Source organism: Eubalaena glacialis, chromosome 11 (genome assembly GCF_028564815.1).
Source record: "Eubalaena glacialis isolate mEubGla1 chromosome 11, mEubGla1.1.hap2.+ XY, whole genome shotgun sequence".
Classification (NCBI taxonomy): domain Eukaryota; kingdom Metazoa; phylum Chordata; class Mammalia; order Artiodactyla; family Balaenidae; genus Eubalaena; species Eubalaena glacialis.
The window spans coordinates 18,622,969-18,643,009 of NC_083726.1; the positions used below are offsets into that span (position 1 = coordinate 18,622,969).

A 20,041-nucleotide genomic window follows, 5' to 3' on the forward strand; every position below is an offset into this window, starting at 1 on the left:
ATAAAAAATAAGAAAAAAAATTATTAAGAGTAAATTTATTAAGAAAAAAAAATTTTTTTAATTTTTAAAAATAGATTTATTAATTTTTTATACTAAAAATAAGAAAAAAATTATTTAGAAACAATTTATTAAGAAAAAAAATTTTTTAATTTTTTAAAATAAAAAATATGAAAAAACTTATTAAAAATTTTTTTAAAAATAGAAAATAAGGAAAAAATTATTAAGAAAACATTTATTAGGGAAAAAAAAATTTTTAAGCCAAAAAAAAAAAAAAAAAAAAAAAAACGGACGGACCTAACCCTAGGACTAACGGTGAGAGCAAAGCTATACAGACAAAATCTCACCCAGAAGCATACACATCTACACTCACAAAAAAAAGGAAAATGGGAAAAGTTAATATATCCTGCTCCCAAAGTCCATCTCCTAAATTTGGGATGATTCGTTGTCTATTCAGGTATTCAACAGATGCAGGTACATCAAGTTGTTTGTGGAGCTTTAATCCGCTGCTTCTGAGGCTGCTGGGAGAGATTTCCCTTTCTCTTCTTTGTTCGTACAGCTCCCGGGGTTCAGCTTTGGATTTGGACCCGCCTCTGCATGTAGGTCGCCTGAGGGCGTCTGTTCCCGCCCAGACAGAACGGGGTTAAAGGAGCAGCTGATTCGGGGGCTCTGGCTCAGTCAGGCCGGGGGGAGGGAGCGGTACGGAGGAGGCGGGGCGAGCCTGCGGCGGCAGAAGCCGGCGTGACGTTGCAGCAGCCTGAGGCGCGCCGTGCGCTCTCCCGGGGAAGTTGTCCCCGGATTACGGGAGCCTGGCCGTGGCAGGCTGCACAGGCTCCCGGGAGGGGCGGTGTGGAGAATGACCTGTGCTTGCCCACAGGCTGTTTGGTGGCGGCAGCAGCAGCCTTAGCGTCTCATGCCCGTCTCTGGGGTCCGCGCTGATAGCCGCGGCTCGCACCCGTCTCTGGAGTTCGTTTAAGTGGCGCTCTGAATCCCCTCTCCTTGCACGCCGCGAAACAAAGAGGCAAGAAAAAGTCTCCTGCCTCTTTGGCAGCTGCAGACTTTTTCTCGTGCACCCTCCCGGCTAGTTGTGGTGCGCTAGACCCTTCAGGCTGTGTTCACGCAGCCAACCCCAGTCCTCTCCCTGGGATCCGACCGAAGCCCGCGCCTCAGCTCCCAGCCCCCGCCCGCCCCGGCGGGTGAGCAGACAAGCCTCTCGGGCTGGTGAGTGCTGCTCGGCGCCGAGCCTCTGTGCGGGAATCTCTCCGTTTTTCCCTCTGCGTCCCTGTTGCTGTGGGATCCGCGCTGATAGCCGCGGCTCGCGCCCGTCTCTGGAGCTCGTTTAGGCGGCGCTCTGAATCCCCTCTCCTTGCGCGCCGCGAAACAAAGAGGCAAGAAAAAGTCTCTTGCCTCTTTGGCAGCTGCAGTCTTTTTCCCGGACTCCCTCCCGGCCAGCACCGAAGCCCGAGCCCCAGCTCCCAGGCCCCGCCCGCCCGGCGGCTGAGCAGACAAGCCTCTCGGGCTGGTGAGTGCTGGTCGGCACCGCTCCTCTGTGCGGGAATCTTTCCGCTTTGCCCTCCGCACCACTGTGGCTGCGCTCTCCTCCGTGGCTCTGAAGCTTCCCCCCTCTGCTACCCGCAGTCTCTGCCCACGAAGGAGCTTCCTAGTGTGTGGAGACCTTTCCTCCTTCACAGCTCCCTCCCACTGGTGCAGGTCCCGTCCCTATTCTTTTGTCTCTGTTATTTCTTTTTTCTTTTGCCCTACCCAAGTACGTGGGGATTTTCTTGCCTTTTGGGAGGTCTGACGTCTTCTGCCAGCGTTCAGTGGGTGTTCTGTAGGAGCAGTTCCACGTGTAGATGTATTTCTCATGTATCTGTGGGGAGGAAGGTGATCTCCGCGTCTTACTCTTCCGCCATCTTGCCCCTCCCCCCCGATAGGATTTATAATGACACCTGGCATTTTCATTAAATATGCAAATTGTTGTGCATTATTCACCTGTGTGTGTGCTTGTGTTTTTGAAGGCAGTCTTGATGAAGATCGATGCTTTTCATTACATCCAGCTGGGAACTGTCTACAGGTAAGAGTGAGAGGAGGTAAATTTAATTTACCCAAAGTAACCAAGTGGCTTTGGGTTTCAAGACCCCCTGACTGTTTAGTGATGGGAGGGCTGCAGTGTGTGTATCTGTGAATCATTCGCTCATTCCCCCACTCCCTCCCTCATTCAGGAACATTGATCAGGCCACTACCATGTTAGATGCTAACGGTTTGGCTTGTGAGGATGTCTTCATGGAGCTTGGGATGTAGGTTGGAAGCCACACAAGTAGACCAATGAGTGCAGTCCACAGTGACCCAGGTGATGATGGACGTGTGCTCAGCCGTTAGGGAGCACTTTGGAGGACTCTAGGGAGGATGGGCTCTCCAAAGGCGATGGTGGCCACCTGAGTGAGGGTCCTGCAGAGGAGGTTTGGATGGGGAGGGATGGTGGGGGCAGGTGGTTGTTCCCGCCATGGTAGTTGAGTAGTTTGGATATTAAGACTCTTTTCCTCCTGTTTATTATTGATAGAATTAGTAGAAGTACTGAGCTCAGTGAGAAATCTTTGTAACTTTGAAATGGAGGGTTTTGCCTTTTCTAATTCTTAAATTTGTGGGTGGGATTTAGGAGTGTCGTTTGTATTTACATATATATTTGGTATTTTTCTTTCTATTTCTAAATAATGTGCTTACACTTCTGTTTCCTAGTTTATTAATTCTGGACATTGTCCCTGCTGTGAGGGCTGAGGATTTGGCTCTCCTGCACACGCACCCCCTTCTCCAGCCTCATTCTCCTAACCCTGTTGAGATCTCTCTCTCATTGTTTCACCGTTTGCATTATGACTCTGTAGGTCTTGTTCATTCTTAAGCCAAGTAGTGCACTGAGATCGTTTTCTTGTACAGTGCTTGGTTTTTAGGTTTAATAATAACCTCATTTTTTATTTGCTTAGTTTTCTAGTTAGGTATCTCTAGTTTTTTCCTTAATGTTCCATCACAGATATCAAGCATATATTTATTTCCCCACAATTCAAATGTGTTACATAATCTCTCAGTTACTGTTTTTTTTGACTACCTCCTCCTGCTCTGATCTACTCTTGATTGTTCATTTGTTCATTCTGGGACTTCCATTTGCTACTTTCCCTGTTTCCTGGTTCCCATCTCTTCCTCTTTCTGGCTTTACTCCCTCATTTTGCTGGAGCACATCCTCCAGTAGCTTCTTGGCGCCGGATACGGCTGATTCTGGGGATCTGTGGTCGTTCATCAGTTCCTCTTGTTGGTGTCCCCTTGCAGGCCCCGTTCTCAATGTTGCTCAGTCAGGTGCCTCCTTCTCACCAACTGTTTGTTTTCCAAAAACATGTTGAAATGTCTTATCTGCTGATATCTTTGCACTCATTTCCTTTGATTTTGAGCAGTTTATTCTTTTACTGTCATTTTAATGGTGTTTCAAGAGGGAGAAGAGGTGGTGGTGGTGACGAGAATAATAATAATATTAGTAATAATAAATAGCAACTAACAAATAAGTTTTGCAGTGAGACAGATACTGCCATAAAGGTTTTGAGTTAACTCATGTGATCTTCAAAATAATCTTATAAGGTAGGTACTATTATTGGTCCCAGAGATGTTAATAAGTAACTTGCCCAAGGCCACACAGAAGTAGAATTCAGACCCAGACAGTCTGGCTCCAGAGTCTGTGCTCTTGGCCTGTGTGCAGCAGGCATTTCGGAATGTATGAGGGTTAACTGGAAGTCCTCAGCAGATCTTTCAAATCTGTCCCTCCAGTTATGTTTCTGCCCTCTGCTCCTGGACTCAGACGCTTATCCCATCTCTCCTGGGCTCTTGTGGTTTTCTGCAGCGCAGTCCATCCTGGACGTAGTTGCTAGACTGATCTACCTAAAGCATTGCCTTCAACAACCCCTCTCTCTTCTGAAATCCTGGATGGCTCTCCACCGTCTGAAGAATAGAGCCCAGATCTCTTAAATTTTCCATCAACCGTCTCTAAACCCTTAGCTTCCTCTTCTGCCATACACACCTCCTTTACTTCCTGGATTGGTTAAGACTCTTGATTGCAAGTGACTGAGACCCAACTCAAACTGGCTTTTAAAAAACCCCAGTTTGGGCTCACTAGTTGTGTAGTCTAGGGACAGAGCTTGTTGCAGGTGTAGCTGGCTCCAGGGGGCCAGGTAGTTGCTGTCAGTACTCTTTCCGTCTCTTGGCGTTCCTCCTCTCTGGCTTAGCTCACAGCAGGCCCCTCCGCGTGGTGACCCCTGGCAGTACCAGGCTTCCACCCCCAGCTCCAGGTCAAGGGGAGAAGGGGAGTTTCTCTTCCCAGCAGTTTCAGCCAGTCTCAGGGAGCGGATGCCAGGCAGGTGCAACAACACAAATATTCCTTTCCTCCGAGTTCTCCTTTCTCACTGCTCAGCATCTGTTCAGGCTGGCGTTCTCCCAGGATGTGGTTTTCCTTCTCCTCTGCTTCTTGAAATCTCACCCATCCTTCTGCAAGGCTGACTGGTGTTGAGGCCTCTCCTCACCCTCTCAGCCTGACAGGGTCTTCCTCTCCTGTGGTCCATCCCATCCTGTGGCTCCTGATTATCTTGTTCCTTCTTTTGTAGATAAATCATCCATCGTATTAGGGGTGCGGACAGGGCCAGGCAGGAGGAGCCGCTGAGGCATTTAAAGGGGAAGGAGTGCTCAGGTTGAGGTCCTGGGAAGGTCGCTGGGGCCTCGGCGCTGAGAGGGGGTGTGGTAGCCAAAGCAGCAGTGGTGCGTGTGTGGCTCTGGAGTCCCACTTCCTGAGTGTGAACGCCAGCCCCACTGCTCATGTGTGTGCGGCCTCGAGCCAGTTATCGACCTGCTCAAAGCCTTGGTGTTTACTCCTCTGTAAAATGGGCATGATTCCGGCACCCACCTCCAGGGCGGCCGGTCATTTGGACTAGAGCATGCTTGGAACAGCATAGGCAGGCAAAAATGTCACTTCTCTCCTCTCTCCCCTCCAGAGGGGTAACGAATGAGCAGACGGCAGGGAAGAATGCTTGTGCCTCAGCCTCGTCCCTCTCTGATCCCCGCAGGGTCACTGCATCGGGCCGGCTTTCCCGCTGTGTGTGGGCTCTGTGCGTGAGCACCGCTGGGCCGAGGGGCGGGCTGGCTCCCCGCCGCAGTCCTGTTTCATACCCATGTTTTCAGTTCTTAACTGGGAACCTTGTGAAAAGCTGGGATTGTTCCCATCGTAGTCACAGCAGCAGAACTTGGATAGTACTTACCATGTACCGGTGCCGTTCTGTTTATAGCAACTCATTTAATCTTCTCAGTAGGTACCACCAGGAGGTGGGTACTGCTATTGCCCCCGGCCCCATTTAGAAAATGACACTGACACCCAAAGAGGTTAAATTACTTGTTCCTGGTCCAGGTCATCCCCCCAGCAGGTGAGGGAGCTGGGATTTGAACCCAGGGCAGACTTTTTCAGGTCTGTGCTCCTACCCTTTCTATTTCTCTTATGCATACAGGGCCATGTAAAGTTTTATTTTGATTTCAGTGCTGGTTTAGGCCGCATTCGGGTGCGGCCGACCGTCTCCCTGAGCCTGGCTCCGGCAGGTCTGTGTGCTGCTCTGTCTGCATGTTTTCAGCTGGCATTTGGTTATGTGGGCCTTAAAGATGCAGCTTGTGTGGCCACGGGCCTGTGAACGTGTCTTAGAGGTGGCAGTGGCTTCCGAAGAACCGGGCAGCCCCTAGGGTGGGGACAGAAAAATAACTCCCCTGGCAGAATCCCTTTACTTTGTATATTCCCTTTCTAGGTGTCAGAGCCTTAGGGGTGTTCACTGCTGACTGCTGCTGCGGTAGCCAGAGCTGTCTTCCAAGGTCCCTGTCTAGAATGATCTGGTTTAGTTCCAGTGTCTTATCTGATTTCTGGAGCAAAGATAAAGGGAAGTCCAGTGCTCTTTTGTTTTCAAAGGCCAGTAGTTGTTTCAAGTTAATCAAGATCAGAGGCAAAATATCAATGAATCCCCTTGGCTATTTTTAAAATTAAGATAAGGGTAGAGAATGGAGGAAAGAAGCTGTTTTTCATTAAAGTTACATGTCACATGTAAATTATGTTTTATACGTAGTTTAATATTGGCCAAGTGTGATAAGCAACCTGTTTGTATTAGTAACCAAAATTTGAGTTGAATTGTTTATACGCCCATTGTAGCACAGCGTGGTGTTTCCATCATTCACTCTGTGGTTTCCTCACCATTGGTGTCTGTTTCTCAGGTGCCTTCTCCTCTAGAGAAGGGGGTGGGGAACACATATTTCCCTTCACAGTTCTCTAGAGGGGCTATTGCAGGGGAGGAAGTCTGAGACCATTAAATCCCACGTGAAGCCTGGAGCCTAGTGTATGACTTTTTCTGCCTCAGCTCTCACCTTCTTAAGGTAGAGTATCAGAGGGCAGGAGGATGATGGGGACAGACCAGCCTCTCTCTGCCTAATGTATTAAAAACATTAAAAAAAAAAAAACCCAAAAAACTCACCCCAAAGCAGGTCATTAGGAGGCCGTGTACCTTGTTGAGGGAGGCCGTGTGACGTGGTGGTTGAAGAGCCTGGGACCCAGTCCTGACCCACCACTTTCTACTTTGGTGACCTTGGGCAAGGTCTGTGACCTTTCTGTGCCTTGGTGGCTTCTGCTGGAAAATGGGAAGAATAATAGTGCCTCCCTCCTAAGATTGCTGAGAATTAAGTGAATGACTACATGGAATTCATTTCTGGCATTCAGCAGGGGCCATGTGGTATTAGCTGTTATTTTTCCTGCTCTCATTACCAGTAGAATGGTAGTAGTAATAGGAGCATCATGCCTGTTATTTATAGCAGTTACCGGTGGCACCTCCTGCCTCTTTGTGACAGCAGCGTCTTGCATCTCAGTTGAAAAATGCCAGCAGTTGCCAGAGATCTGAAAACTATTGCTCTCTCTAGTTGATGCTAACTGCCCCACCTGTGATTTTCCCAGAGGCCTCAGCGTGGTCCCTGATGAGGAAGTCATTGAAATGTACGAGGGCTCCCACGTGCCTTTGGAACAGATGAGCGACTTTTATGGGAAGGTAACGAGAAATTATTTATTTAATTCAAGCAGCCTGCCTTTTTCCTTTTCGAAACGTGGCCTGGTAGCTTTAGGATCTTGAATACTAGACTCTCTGCTCATAGGGAATCAGCAAGGACATTTGGGGTTGTGTTTTGAGAGACCCTCGATTTGAGAGAGATGGGTATGTTAGAGTCTCTCCTGGGTTCTTCCATGCTCCTCCTTTCTCAGCCCTTTCCCCCCTACCTGGTGAAGGCTCTGTATACCTTCCTTGTACCCTCTCGCTTGCCACCATCTCCCCGTGTGTGTCCCCACTTTCTGGATTAAGTCACTGGGGGCTGTCGTACAGCAGCTGTTGCCTCCCCTGAGATTAAGCGCAGCACTTCACTTTGTGCCAAAGGGAAATCTCTGCTTTTCTAACTTTTGTGGTCCTCTTTGCCCTCCGAATTTTTGCTTCTTGTACTGTTAGATGCGGTCTCTTATTTGCATTATCAAAATGCAGTGAAGATGCCCAATCAGCTGGTAAAGTTAGTCTTATAAATCACAGGTGTTCAGAGAAAGGTCTTTTCCAAACTCCCATGTGGGCTGTGGGTGCTCAAATTCAGGAGAGTTAGTGGCTTTTTATGCCATTCCATGGGCAAGAATCAATTTGCTGGCTTTCCTCTGTGTGTGATGAAAGCGTGTGAGCTTTAAGATGGATGGAGCCAAAGGAGAGGAAGGGGAAGGGTGGTTAGACTTTTGGGGGGAAATCAGGGCATTTCCTTGGAAATCCCACTTACACTTAGAGTGAGACGTCAGCTCTGCCGTGAATGACGAGAAACAAGGTGAATGTTTTTACTTTTTCATTATTAGAATTTTCCTTTCCTTGTGGGGAGGGAGCCAGATGTTGACGACCAGAATCCCCTGGGTGAATGTAAAGTCTACTGTGGTGTTGGCTCCCTTGCTGAAGCCTTCCTCCCTGCCTGCAGAGTTCCCACGGAAACACCATGAAGCAGTTCATGGACATCTTCTCCCTGCCCGAGATGACCCTGCTGTCCTGTGTGAACGAGTACTTTCTGAAGAACAACATCGACTATGAGCCTGTGCACCTGTACAAGGACGTCAAGGTGGTGTGGACATGGGGTGCCATGATGCTGCACCTCTTCTAGCTCCTCAGCAGAAGTAACAGAATCCCTGGCCTCCCTTGTCGGCTGGGTCTTTGAAATCATCCCTTGCTTGGGATCTCTTTTATTTGTGGTTTAACCCTGAAAAGTCCTAAGAAAGATGTTATGTTAGGAGAATTGGAAGTAAGTCAGATTGGTTGGTAAAAGAAGAGGGTACTTGCTATCTGGATTTCCATGTGCATATATATACACATCATTTATATGACTTTGTGTTTATGTATTTTAATTTACATTCATATTCGCATGTGTCTATAGATATATTCTTTAAGCTGTCTGAACTTTTATCAGTACTTAAAAATATGTTTATATATTGCTTATTTAATATATATTTTTAATACATATTTCTAAGCATCTATTGATATATATATTATTTAAATATCTGTATTTTTAAAAGATCCACATGTACATACTACAGTGTTTTTATTATGTGTTCATGACTAATTTTAAGTATTGACTGCCCTGAATCATGGGTTTTAAGAAGATATAGGATGAATGAACAGTTTCTCAATATCAGTCTGGTGTTATTTGAACTAAATTTAAATATTTAGTTTTGGTTCTCCGTTTTGCTCACACAAATACTTCATCTCTAAGAATCTTTAAGAATCACTGGTAGTTATGTAACCCTTAGCATTCATGAGGAAAGATGTTTACTAGAAAGTTCAGTTTTTACTATGAAGTATTACTACCACTAATAGTGAACACACATGTAGAGTTTATGGTGTTCCAGGCACTATTTTTCTGAATGCTTTATGCATATTAACTAATTAAATCCTCACAAGAATGCCCTGAGCTCTTATCACCCTCCTTTTGCAGATAGAGAAATTGAGGCACAGAGAGGTTGAGTAACTTGCCCAAGGACATCCAGCTAGTAAGTATCAGAGCCTGGATTTCAGGCCAGGAAGTTGGGCTCCGGCTTGCTCTTAACCACTGCCTTCTGCCGATGCGCAGTGGAAACAGGCCTGTGCTGGAAGATAACTGAGGTTGAGTTTACAGTCCAGAGGTGCTCATTCCTGACGATAAGCACCTACCAATTTTCTAAGGCTTATGACCCAGTTTTTCTGCAGCCCCGTCCCCTGCTACAGGCTCCAGAAAGTTTCCATGTGCCTCCAGCAGTGCCCGCCTATGTAGCAGACCTGCTTAGAGCTACCTGAGAGCGGGGCAGTGCTCTGAGACCTGCCAGGCATCAGGCTGCCATGCCGCTGGGCTCTTCCTCATGGCTGCCGGCTGGACCACATCTCTGCCCGAGTTCCGAGCTCCTTGACAGTTCCTTGCCTCTTTGGTAGCACTGAAGAGAGGAGGATCCCATCATTGTTCTCTGCCCAACAGAACCTGCTGCTGGGGTCCAGGGAAGGGTGCAAAGATGAAAAGAGCAATAATTCTCTTTGTCCAGATGACCTGGAATTATTTGATCATGATACTGCATGTAAATGACTGTTTATCCTGTGAGACTTTATTCAGAATTGTTCATACAAATTACCTCCTCCAAGTGGCTTTTTTGAAAATTGCACTGGAAACTGCTGCTATCACCATGGAAACTTAAGTTTCTTCCCAGGGGCCACCTGTAATAAATGCACCAGAATTTAGATTTCATTTAGTGCTTGGGTTGCCAGGCTTCTGCAGACAGACATTATCCTGAAGGCCATTTCGCTTGTCCTCTTACTCAGACTGTCTCAGTTATACTCTGACTGATTAAAAACGTATCTTTTGACAGGATTCAATTCGGGACGTGCACACCAAAGGAATCATGTACAGAGCAATTGAAGCAGATATCGGTATGTACCGGATGTTATTGTGACGATCAGCCTTTCCCTTAGCTGTGTAATTACGCAGGCATTTTACTCTCACTCCAGGTGCTGAGCAGGGGCTGTAGGACCTCTTCTGAGTGCAGTGCAGGGACCTTGCATCCTTGCGCCTTAGGTGTCTCCCTCCCCTTTGTCTCAGAACTTGACATAATCCTGACTGGAAAGGAGAGGAGCTGGCAGCTGCAGCCACTTAGTTTTTTCCACTTAGACTGAAGAGGCAGGGTGTTGGTTACTGATGCACCGGGTACCAATATACTGCCTCGAACCAAGCTTCCTGAAGGCTTTTCTCCCCTCAAGTGCCCTAAACAGTGCTGGACCCATCTGCCCCATTTAGGAAGTGCTTGCAGATTGACTGACTTCACCCTGAAACCCTGTGTGCATTTTTCTCTTGCTCTTTAGAAAAGTACATCTGCTACCCTGAGCAGACCCGTGCAGTGTTGGCCAAACTGGCTGATCACGGCAAGAAGATGTTTCTCATCACCAATAGCCCCAGTAGCTTTGTGTAAGTTCTTCTGTGATTCCTGGCTAGTTTCTGGCTCACTTCCTGTATTCCATGTATTTTGATAGTTGGAAATTCGAAAGAAAAAGTTGCAAGAATAGTTAATCCCTGCAGTGTTAGACTAACCTGGCTGAAATATTGTTCTAGGGACAAAGGGATGAGGTATATTGTTGGAAAAGACTGGAGGGACCTGTTTGATGTGGTCATTGTTCAGGCGGAGAAGCCAAACTTCTTTAATGATAAGCGGAGGTAAGTGTCTTTTTAGGGACTAGATTTTATTCATTTGCTGCTGCGAATACTTACGTAATGTGTCTTGGTGAAATCCAGTTGGAAAATCACAAGCATCTAACATCATAGCTTTTGATTTTTAACCCTTCTAGCAAGTAATTGCAAGGAAGGTGGGATGAGTACATAGCAGGCAGCTTACACCTCTTGAAATGGTTCTCAATTCAGTTCGGGCTACTTCAGTCCTATGAGTCAGGCTTTAAGAGAAAGATTGACAACAATGAAAATTCCAAACTTAGCATCGCATAGTAAATTAGATCTCTCGATGCAGATGCATTGTGAAGCATAACAAAACAGCAACAGCAAACCACCTGGTGGGTATCTCTTTAAATAGAGCTCTAAATGGTTCACTGACAATTGCGCTTAGATTTTGCAGAACTTCTCTGCAATACAGGTTTTGCATCAAGTGGAGTAAATCTAGACCAAAACTTAAAGTCCTTCTGCTGCAGTATCCTTGAGCAATAGAGGAATGGGAAAGTTTGGGTTGTGAAGGTGACCGGGGTGTGCTCTTAGCGTTTCGTGACTGAGGGTCAGGGGTCCTAAAAGGTGATTTAACGTGCGGGGCAGACCGGTGCACCAAGAGTCATCCCCCACAAGTGTCAGTAGTGTTGAGAGTTACTGCACTAGGATTATAAATATAATTTGTATTTGTATAACAGTGACCTACTTTTGAAACACTTTTACCCACATTTCTCTGTTCTGCAGTGGGTAACCATGAAGCCTTTCCCTCTCTGCTAGGTGATTTAAAGCATAATAATTCGGTGCCCTGTAGTTAGTGTTGAGTGGATTAAATTCCTCTTACGATGCTAAACTCCAGTTTTGCAAGTGTCACAGTGACTCCTGGGAGAAGAGGCACACCCAAGCACCATGTGCAGAGACTGAGAAATCAAGAGAATGCAGGAAAAACAGGAGTGTTGATCAAAAACAGCTGTAAACACTGGCTTGCTGTTTGGTCCCTGATAAAACGCTCTCCTGCATTTTCTTATTAGATCCCAGCGGGGTGGAGTGGTCAGGGGAAGGGCCCCATCTCTCCTTTCACCTCCCTCCTTTGTCATGTTTATACTCAGTGGCAGGACCCTGTCTTGGATTAGATTTTCCCAGCACAGCGCTCTTCCTTACTCTGGGTGCCTGGATTAAGAATTCTCTACCCCTATTCATCCCCGCGTTATTTATAATGATGAAGGTTAGAAACAACCTAAAGAAACGTCCATATGAGGGGATATTATGCAGCCATTAAAAATGAGGTTTGTTTTTTTTTTTTAAATGGCAGTGAACATGTTTTACGACTGAAAAAAATGATGTATGAAGGTTACATAATCACATGGGAAATTGCTCACAGCCTTGGAGAAAAGAAGATACGTATTAGTATCTGCAAATGATCCTCATTTTATGTTCATAAAAAAGAGAAAGATAACAGATACATAAAGACTGAAAGATATCCACTGAAATGGTGTGTTTCTACCTGGGTACTGGCATTTTGATTTTCCTTTTCTTCGTTGTATTTTTCTGCATTTTTCCAGATTTTTTTGCAGTGAGTTTATATTTTTCTAACCAGGAAAGCAATCCAAATAAGTGTTACCTAAAAAAAAGAAAAAGGACAAACAAACCTTGTGTTTTTTGGACTAACACCCCAGGGTGAGGAGTGAGGCCTTTATTCTTTTTTTCCTATTTTTCCATCATAAAATAATATGCCCAGTTCTCTGATCTCTGATGTATTTTGTATCTAGAGTGGCTGCATTTCAAGTACAAAGCTGGATAAATATACTAAGCAGTATTTCTATAAGCTTTTTTTTGTGTGTGAAAAGTTTTCTACCCGGTTGAATACGTTTAGAAAATCTGGGCTAAAGAGAGTTTCTTTATAGGAGGGCTTTTCAGAGCCATCGGTAACTTTTAAGGAGGAACGGGGATAGTGGATAGTGTTTTCCAAATATATTTGACCCTGGAGTTCTTTTTTTTCACTCACCTTCTTTGGATACCGGGGTCCGAAGTTTGGGGTGTATTGCACGAGGCCCGGGAACGTGATGGTGGGGTCTCGGTTTCGGTTGGCTCCTTTCTGTACTCAGGGGGTAACCGTGGAGTTTCTCATACAGCACACAGCCTGCACTGCTACCACACGTCATAATGTTTCCCGTTTCTGTTGTTAGACCTTTCCGGAAGGTGAATGAGAAAGGCGTCTTACTCTGGGATAAAATCTACAAGTTGCAGAAAGGCCAGATTTATAAACAGGTATCTCGTGACCCATCTGTCCTTTTTGTTGCTGTGCTTTGTGATCGGTTATAATGATAACAGCTGACATTCGCTGAGGCTTGCCATGTGCCAGGCACAGTCCTGAGGGCTCTGCTTCAATGGACTGTTTATAACTTAGTGGCAGAATTTAAGCTTAAGTCCATATATTTTCAATGTGCTGTGTGTAAATTAACTCAGAATTGAACAGTTTTTGAAAAAAAATTTTTAAAGCATTTTTTCCATAGGATATAAAATTTAAGATGCCAGTAGTAAACCTTGGAAATTTCTCTTTAGTAAGTGTTTAATCACATGGCATCGTACCCAAATTAGTAATTATTTCCTGATGAACTGTGTTTTATGTACAGTTTTGATGTATTTCAGTATCATATAAAGCTCTCCCGTGTTTGAGTAAATGATTGAATTGCTGTCCAGTTTTGTGTTACTGAAATTAGGTTTTTTATCTTATCTTTAAACGTTTTTATATTTGTGTAATATTTATAACATAAAATTACAGAACAGTACTATACAGTTTTGTTTTGTTTTTTAAAGTACTGATACATTCCTGTTGGATATGTAACAAACTGCTGGATTTAGCACTAAGTATATTTTTTAGGCCTGAAAGATTAGCTTTGAACAGCCCTCCAAGTCTAGGAAGTGAGCCTAAGAAAATTATTAAGATGTAGCTAAAGCTTTGCTACAAGAATGTTTATCATGAAGTTACTTACAAAATAGATAACAAGGTAAATGTCCAGCCTCAGATAATTGGTAAAACGAATCATGGTAGGTCTCAGCTGCTAAAACTACATGGCAGGCGAATATTTATTGACATGGTCACAGAACGATCGTCAAGCGTGAAAAAAAAAGATCATTACCAAAATATTCAGTATGAAGCCCTTCTGAAAAGTACATTTGACTTAGAAGAAAGGTCTAAAAGATTTCACGTAAAAATGTTTTTTATCTTTATATTTTGATATTTAAAATAAATTGTAAAAGCAAAAACATTTTTTTAAGTTTTAAAAGGTAGATATCGGGACTTTCCCTAGCAGTCCAGTGGTTAAGATGCCGTGCTCCCAATGCAGAGGGCACGTGTTTGATACCTGGTTGGGGAGCTAAGATCCTGCATGCCGCATGGGGTGGCCTAAAAAATAAATAAATAAATAAATAAATACTATAAATAGAAATTAAAAAAGAAAAGTAGATATTTTGGGCCATGGGTTATACAGGTCTCTTATTTGTCATACAATATAACACCTATATTTTTCTGTTATTGCAGGGTAATTTATATGAATTTTTGAAGCTTACTGGATGGAGGGGATCCAAAGTGTTGTATTTTGGTGACCATATATACAGTGACCTGGCGGTGAGGAACCTTTTTCCCTGTTTCTTTGTTGGGGACAGTGTTAGGCCCACTTATTGAGGAATTTATCTTTTGTTTAAGACCATTTTCATACTTTCATAAAAGTGAGGAGCAGGCCACATTTCTTTCTTTTTTTTTTAATGTCTCATTTTATGCAACAGGATGGATCAGAGTCATGAAATACATTATTTTTTTTTGGGAAATGATGGAAATTAGCAATTTACTCAGTTTATCAGAAAAAATCTTTCCATTTAGGTAATGGTAAGAAATAAATGTCCGTGTTCTTTCCTTTCCCTTTTATTATTAAGCATCAGAAACATACAAATGCTTCATAAAATCTCATAAACATCAGTCAGGGTTTCTTTTGCCAGCCAGTCATTTTGAAAGAGTACAAAACTGGCATTTCCAGGAAATAGCTATTATGTGAAAATGAGGCTTTTCATGCCCCTCGGAATGACTAGAGTGTCTCAGGACTTGAATTATGATTTAATCTATAATTGGCGCAGGATTGAGTGAGTCACATCTATTACCACACTTGGTTCCGTGTGGAATGAATTTATGTTTGTTAAGTGATTCCAGGTGAGGTTGCACAGTGCACATTTTGCAAAGTCTGAATGAAGCTCGGTGTCAGGGAGGTAACAAGAGTATGTCGTGGCCGGCTGTCGAACTCCTCCACTGTTGATATTTCTGAGTATTTTGGCCCACACTGGATTGGCCTCACATGTGCACGTCTGTGTCGCTCTTGTACCATCGAAACGCTGAGCTTTAAAGGCTGAGCAGTAGGGCCATCTGGGAAGCATTTCAGAGCACACGTGCCTGAGCCCGACTGAGGTCTATGGAGTCAAACTTGCTAGAGGTGGTGAAGGTAGAGGGTTGATTCCAGTGCCTGTGTGTAGTGACACCCTTCCCAGGTGACTCCAGTACACGTGCTACATAATCATGTCTGTCCAATGGGTTGAGGTCTAGTGGCAGGAATCGTGGGAGAATTGGAAAACTGAGGTTTTCATCCCATTTCTGCTCTTGATTAGCTGTGTGACCATGGGCACACCCCTCAAGCCTGGATGTCTTCATTTGTAAGAAGAGTGAGATAAGCTAATATATACAGAAGTGCTTAGTAAAGTAGAAACAAAGTGCTCCCTTCAGGATGTTGGCGCTCCCAGAATGTCCGGCCAGGTGACGTGGCATCACAGCATGTACCTCTTGCTGTGTGGCCTGTGGGCCTTGAGGATATAACTAACTGTGTGCTACCCCGGAGGCATGTAGGTACATGGCCCCATGAGGTCACACACACACAGACATGTCTTAGCACTATGAGAAGTAGTTTGTCAAGAATGCAGTAGTTTGTCAAATGTGGTCCCCATGACATCGGCATCACCTGGGAACTTGTTGGAACTGCAGATTCTCCGCTTCACCCCAGATCTCCTGAGTTAAAAACTCTTGGGGTAGGGCCCAGCCATCTGTGTTCTACACAGCTTTCCACACTAAAATTTGATATCAAGATAATGCTGGCCCATAGAATGAGTTAGGAAGTGTTTCCTCTTCTTCAGTTTTTGGAAGAGTTTGAGAAGGATTGGTGTTAATTCTTCTTTACATGTTTGTTAGTGAAGCCATCTGGTCCTGGGCTTTTCACTGTTGGAAGGTTTTTGATTCTCGATTCAATCTCCTTCCTAGTTAGAGGTCTATTCAGATTTACTATTTCTTCATAATTCAGTCTTGGTAGGTTGTGTGTTTCTAGGAATTTGTCCATTTCATCTAGGTTGTCCAAGTTGTTGGCATACAGTACTCAGTTCACAGTACTCTTTTTTTTTTTTTTTTAACCTTCCTCATCTTTGTTTTTAATTGAGGCAAAATTCATGCAACAGAAAATTAGCTCTGTTAAGTGAACAACTCAGTGGCATATAGTACATTCACAATGTTGTGGGAGCACCATTTCCATCTGGTTCTGGAACATTTTCATCCCCCAATAAAACCTCACGCCTCTTAGGCAGTTTCTCCCCAGCCCCTGCCCCCTCCAGCCCTGGAAACCAGCAGTCTGCTCTCTGTCTTTATGCCTTTGCCTGTTCTGGACATTTCAGAAAATGGAGTCACACGATGCTGGCCTTGTGTCTGCTGCTTCTACCAGCATCATGTTTACACCAAGGAAGCAGGGGTGCAGGATGCTCATTCCCTCCAGGGGCCCCCTGATCTTCCTTCCTGCTCACCTGCCTGGTGGCCTGCTTTTTATTTTTTTATTTTTTCCACACACACACACACTGTATTTAATTTTTACAAGAGATAAATAGACTGACACCAAGCATTGTAAATGGATGACCACAACAAAATCAACAATGATTGCAATTACCAAACACGAAACACACTCATGCTATGTCATAATATTCACATTCAGTCCAGTAATCCTCCACTGTAACAGCTCCTTTACTTTGCAGTGAAAATTGATTTGTATATTCTTTGCCTCTGAGTCCTTGTGGGATTTTTTTTTTTTTTAATTCAAACAGAAAGTCACAAAAATTATAATCATCCTCCTCAGTTCACTCAGTCCCATGTAATTAATTTTTTTTTTCATCTTGATCTTTTGTTAGCACTTTTATGAGTTCATCAGTTTTTCATTAGAGTTCTGAAAATGCTTATTCATTCAGTTCAGCAGTACAGTCAGTTACCAGAAACCTGTACTTGTCAGAGTCTTTTCCATGAATTCCTTGAAGATGAAACCCTTTTATAGGAACATATTTGCAAAAGCATCACAGTACACCCAGATCAGTTCACAGTACTCTTTTATATCCTTCCCTCCCCCCCCGCCCCCGTAGAATTGCTGGTAATATCACCACTTACGTTTCTGATTTTAGTAATTTGAGTCTTCTTTTTTTCTTATTAAAGGTTTGTCAATTTTGTTTTTTTTTGCTTTTTTTTTGAAGAACCAATTCTTGGTTTTGTTGGTTTTTCTCTATTGTTTTTCTATTCTATTTATCTCTGCTCTAATCTTTATTATTTCCTTTGTCCTGCTAGCTTTCAGTTTAGTTTGTTCTTTTTCTAGTTCCTTTAAGGTATATAGTTAAGTTGTTTTGAGATCTTTTTTTAATGTAAATGGCTATTGCTATTAATTTTCCTTTTTAGTATTGTATTTGTTGCATCCCATAAATTTGAGTATGTTGTGTTTGCATTTTAATTTGTTTCAAGGTATTTTTAAATTTCCCTTGTGACTTCTTTGACCCATTGGTTGTTGAAGAGTGTGTTGTTTAATTTCCACATATTTCGGAATTTTTCACTTTTTCCTTTTGCTGTTGATGTCTAGTTTCATTCCTAGTGATCAGAAAAGATACTTTGTATGATTTCAGTCTTTTAAAATTAATTAAGACTTGTTTTGTGGTCTAAAATACAGTTGCTCCTGGAGAATTCTCCATGTACACTTGAGAAAAATGTGTATTCTGCTTTTGTTCAGTGGAGTGTTCTGTATATGTCTATTAGGTCTAATTGATCTGTAGTGTTGTTCAGGTCCTCTATTTCCTGTTAGATCTTCTGTCTGCTTATTTTATCCATTGTAGAAAGTGAGCTATTGAGTTTCCTGCTATTATCGTAAAGCTGTCTTTTGTTCCCTTCAGTTCTGTTAATGTTTCCTTCATATATTTTGGACCTCTGATGTTTGGTTGATATGTGCTTAGAATTGTTATATATTTTTGGTGAATTGACCCTTTTATCATGATATAATGTCATTCTTTGTATCTTGTAACAGTTTTTGATCTAAAGTCTATTTTGCCTGATATGAGGATAGCCACTCCTGTTTTCTTTTGGTTACTATTTGCTTGGAATATCTTTTTTAATCTTTTCACTTTCAACCTATGTGTGTCTGAGATCAAAAATAAATGTCTTGGAGACAACATATAGTTGGATTCATGCTAAAGTTGGAAAACCACTGTTTTAAAGTGATCAGACCAATTCATTAACATGTCAGAAGTTATGTGGGCGATGAACATTACCCTTCAAAGGAATCTCTTGAGAATGCAGATCCTTTAATATTGCTGCCGTTTCTCAAAATACATTTAGATGCCCCTTTTGGATTTATTTGAGAGTCAATTTGAGGCATAGGAGAAAATTAGTTTCATTATTATTAATTTATTATCATGTACTTTAGTCTTAGGAATGTTCCAAGTGATTTTTTTACCTATTTTCAGAAATAAGATCCACCTTCAAAAGTTTGCCACCACTGGGAATATTTAAAAGAATGTGATGTATGGTAGGGTCTCATATATTATAGGACAAAGAGAACTATTGAAAGGTTTAAAGAAATTCAGCCACTGAAGAAGGTAGGCATCCTTAGGACATACAGAGCAGGGATTCTAGCTTTAGATGAATAGCAGAGTGAATTTTCAAAATAGTAAACCACATACCACTTCTCTCCTTAAAACCCTTAAAAGCTCTCTCCTTAAAAGCGCCCCTTTCTTCCTCAGAGTAAAAGCCTGATTTCCTATAATTGCCCTCAAGGCCCTGCTTGATCTCTCCTTCCCCAGCCTCCCTCTATGAAGGCACCTCCTGCCTCTGCCCTCTCTCCTACTTTGCTCTAGGCTACCTGCCTTGCTGTTTCTTAACACACCTTGCTCCCAGCATGTTCTTGCCCCGGAGCCTTTGCACTTGCTCTTTTTCCAGGCAGAATTTTTCTTCTCCCACATATTTGCATACTTTTACTCTCCTTACCTTCAGATGTATTAGCCTTGTCTTCCTAATCACTCTATATAAAATGGTAACTCCTTTTCCCTCTTATTCTGCTTGATTTTTGTCCACTGTATTTCTCACCACCTGCCATTGTGTATTTACTTGCTTATTTTTTGTCTCTGTTTCCCATGAGAGCAGGGAATTGTTAGTTTTGTTCATTACTTTATTGTCAGTATCTAGAACAGGGCCTGGCAAACTGTAATATTTAATAACTCAAATGAGAAAATTAACAGCCATTCATTATGGTGATTATGTATCTTAGATTTTCCAGGACATAACTTAGATATTCTGGCTTATTAATGTCATATCATGGGATTACAATATTTGGAATGAAAACGTGGTCATATATGTTGGTATTGTGTGATCATTCCAAGTCTGAGATTCCCCATAACCCAGGAGGCTTGGCATGCAGTGGGTGCTCCCCAGCGGTCTGTGGATGAATTGAATGAAGACCTTCAGTAGCATTTCAGTTGACCCTCTTTCTGCCCCTGACCTAAATGTGGTTTTATAGACCATGGTTAATGATTCCAGATGCTGTGTTTCTGTGGGGGCTGTGATTCACCGCAATTATTTCCGGAACAGAAACTTTCTTGGGGTGAAATGGTCAAAGCCTGAGGCTAAATTTGTTTTAATTAAGTGTAATTCATTGAATTCGGCTTGGTTAATAACTAACATTACAATTAAAACGTAATTCAATGAATGTTGCCTCGGGGAAAGGTCTTGAAATGGTTTAAATTCTGTTGAGATTAATGTCTTGTGATCTTTGCATTCAGGACTTGACCCTGAAGCATGGCTGGCGAACGGGTGCAATTATCCCAGAGTTAAGATCTGAGCTCAGAATCATGAACACGGAGCAGTACGTTCAAACTATGACCTGGCTACAGACCTTGACTGGGTTATTGGAGCAGATGCAGGTTTGGGATTTTTTTTCTCTCC

At 43.2% G+C, this 20,041-nt stretch overlaps 1 protein-coding gene across 3 annotated transcripts in view; it reads left to right on the forward strand.

The window, feature by feature from the left end:
- The window catches only part of NT5DC3 (5'-nucleotidase domain containing 3), a 68,224-nt gene that overhangs the window by 35,061 nt on the left and 13,122 nt on the right, over window positions 1-20,041 (forward strand). For all 3 annotated transcript variants that reach the window (XR_009702660.1, XM_061206575.1, XM_061206576.1), the window contains 9 exons: window positions 2,016-2,071; window positions 7,001-7,091; window positions 8,038-8,175; window positions 9,944-10,004; window positions 10,434-10,536; window positions 10,681-10,782; window positions 12,963-13,044; window positions 14,318-14,404; window positions 19,879-20,019. Coding sequence is in view for 2 of the 3 variants with exons in the window: in XM_061206575.1 (XP_061062558.1) it covers window positions 2,016-2,071; window positions 7,001-7,091; window positions 8,038-8,175; window positions 9,944-10,004; window positions 10,434-10,536; window positions 10,681-10,782; window positions 12,963-13,044; window positions 14,318-14,404; window positions 19,879-20,019 (861 nt within the window). In the remaining variant the exon portion in view is untranslated. The remainder of the gene's footprint in view (window positions 1-2,015; window positions 2,072-7,000; window positions 7,092-8,037; window positions 8,176-9,943; window positions 10,005-10,433; window positions 10,537-10,680; window positions 10,783-12,962; window positions 13,045-14,317; window positions 14,405-19,878; window positions 20,020-20,041) is intronic.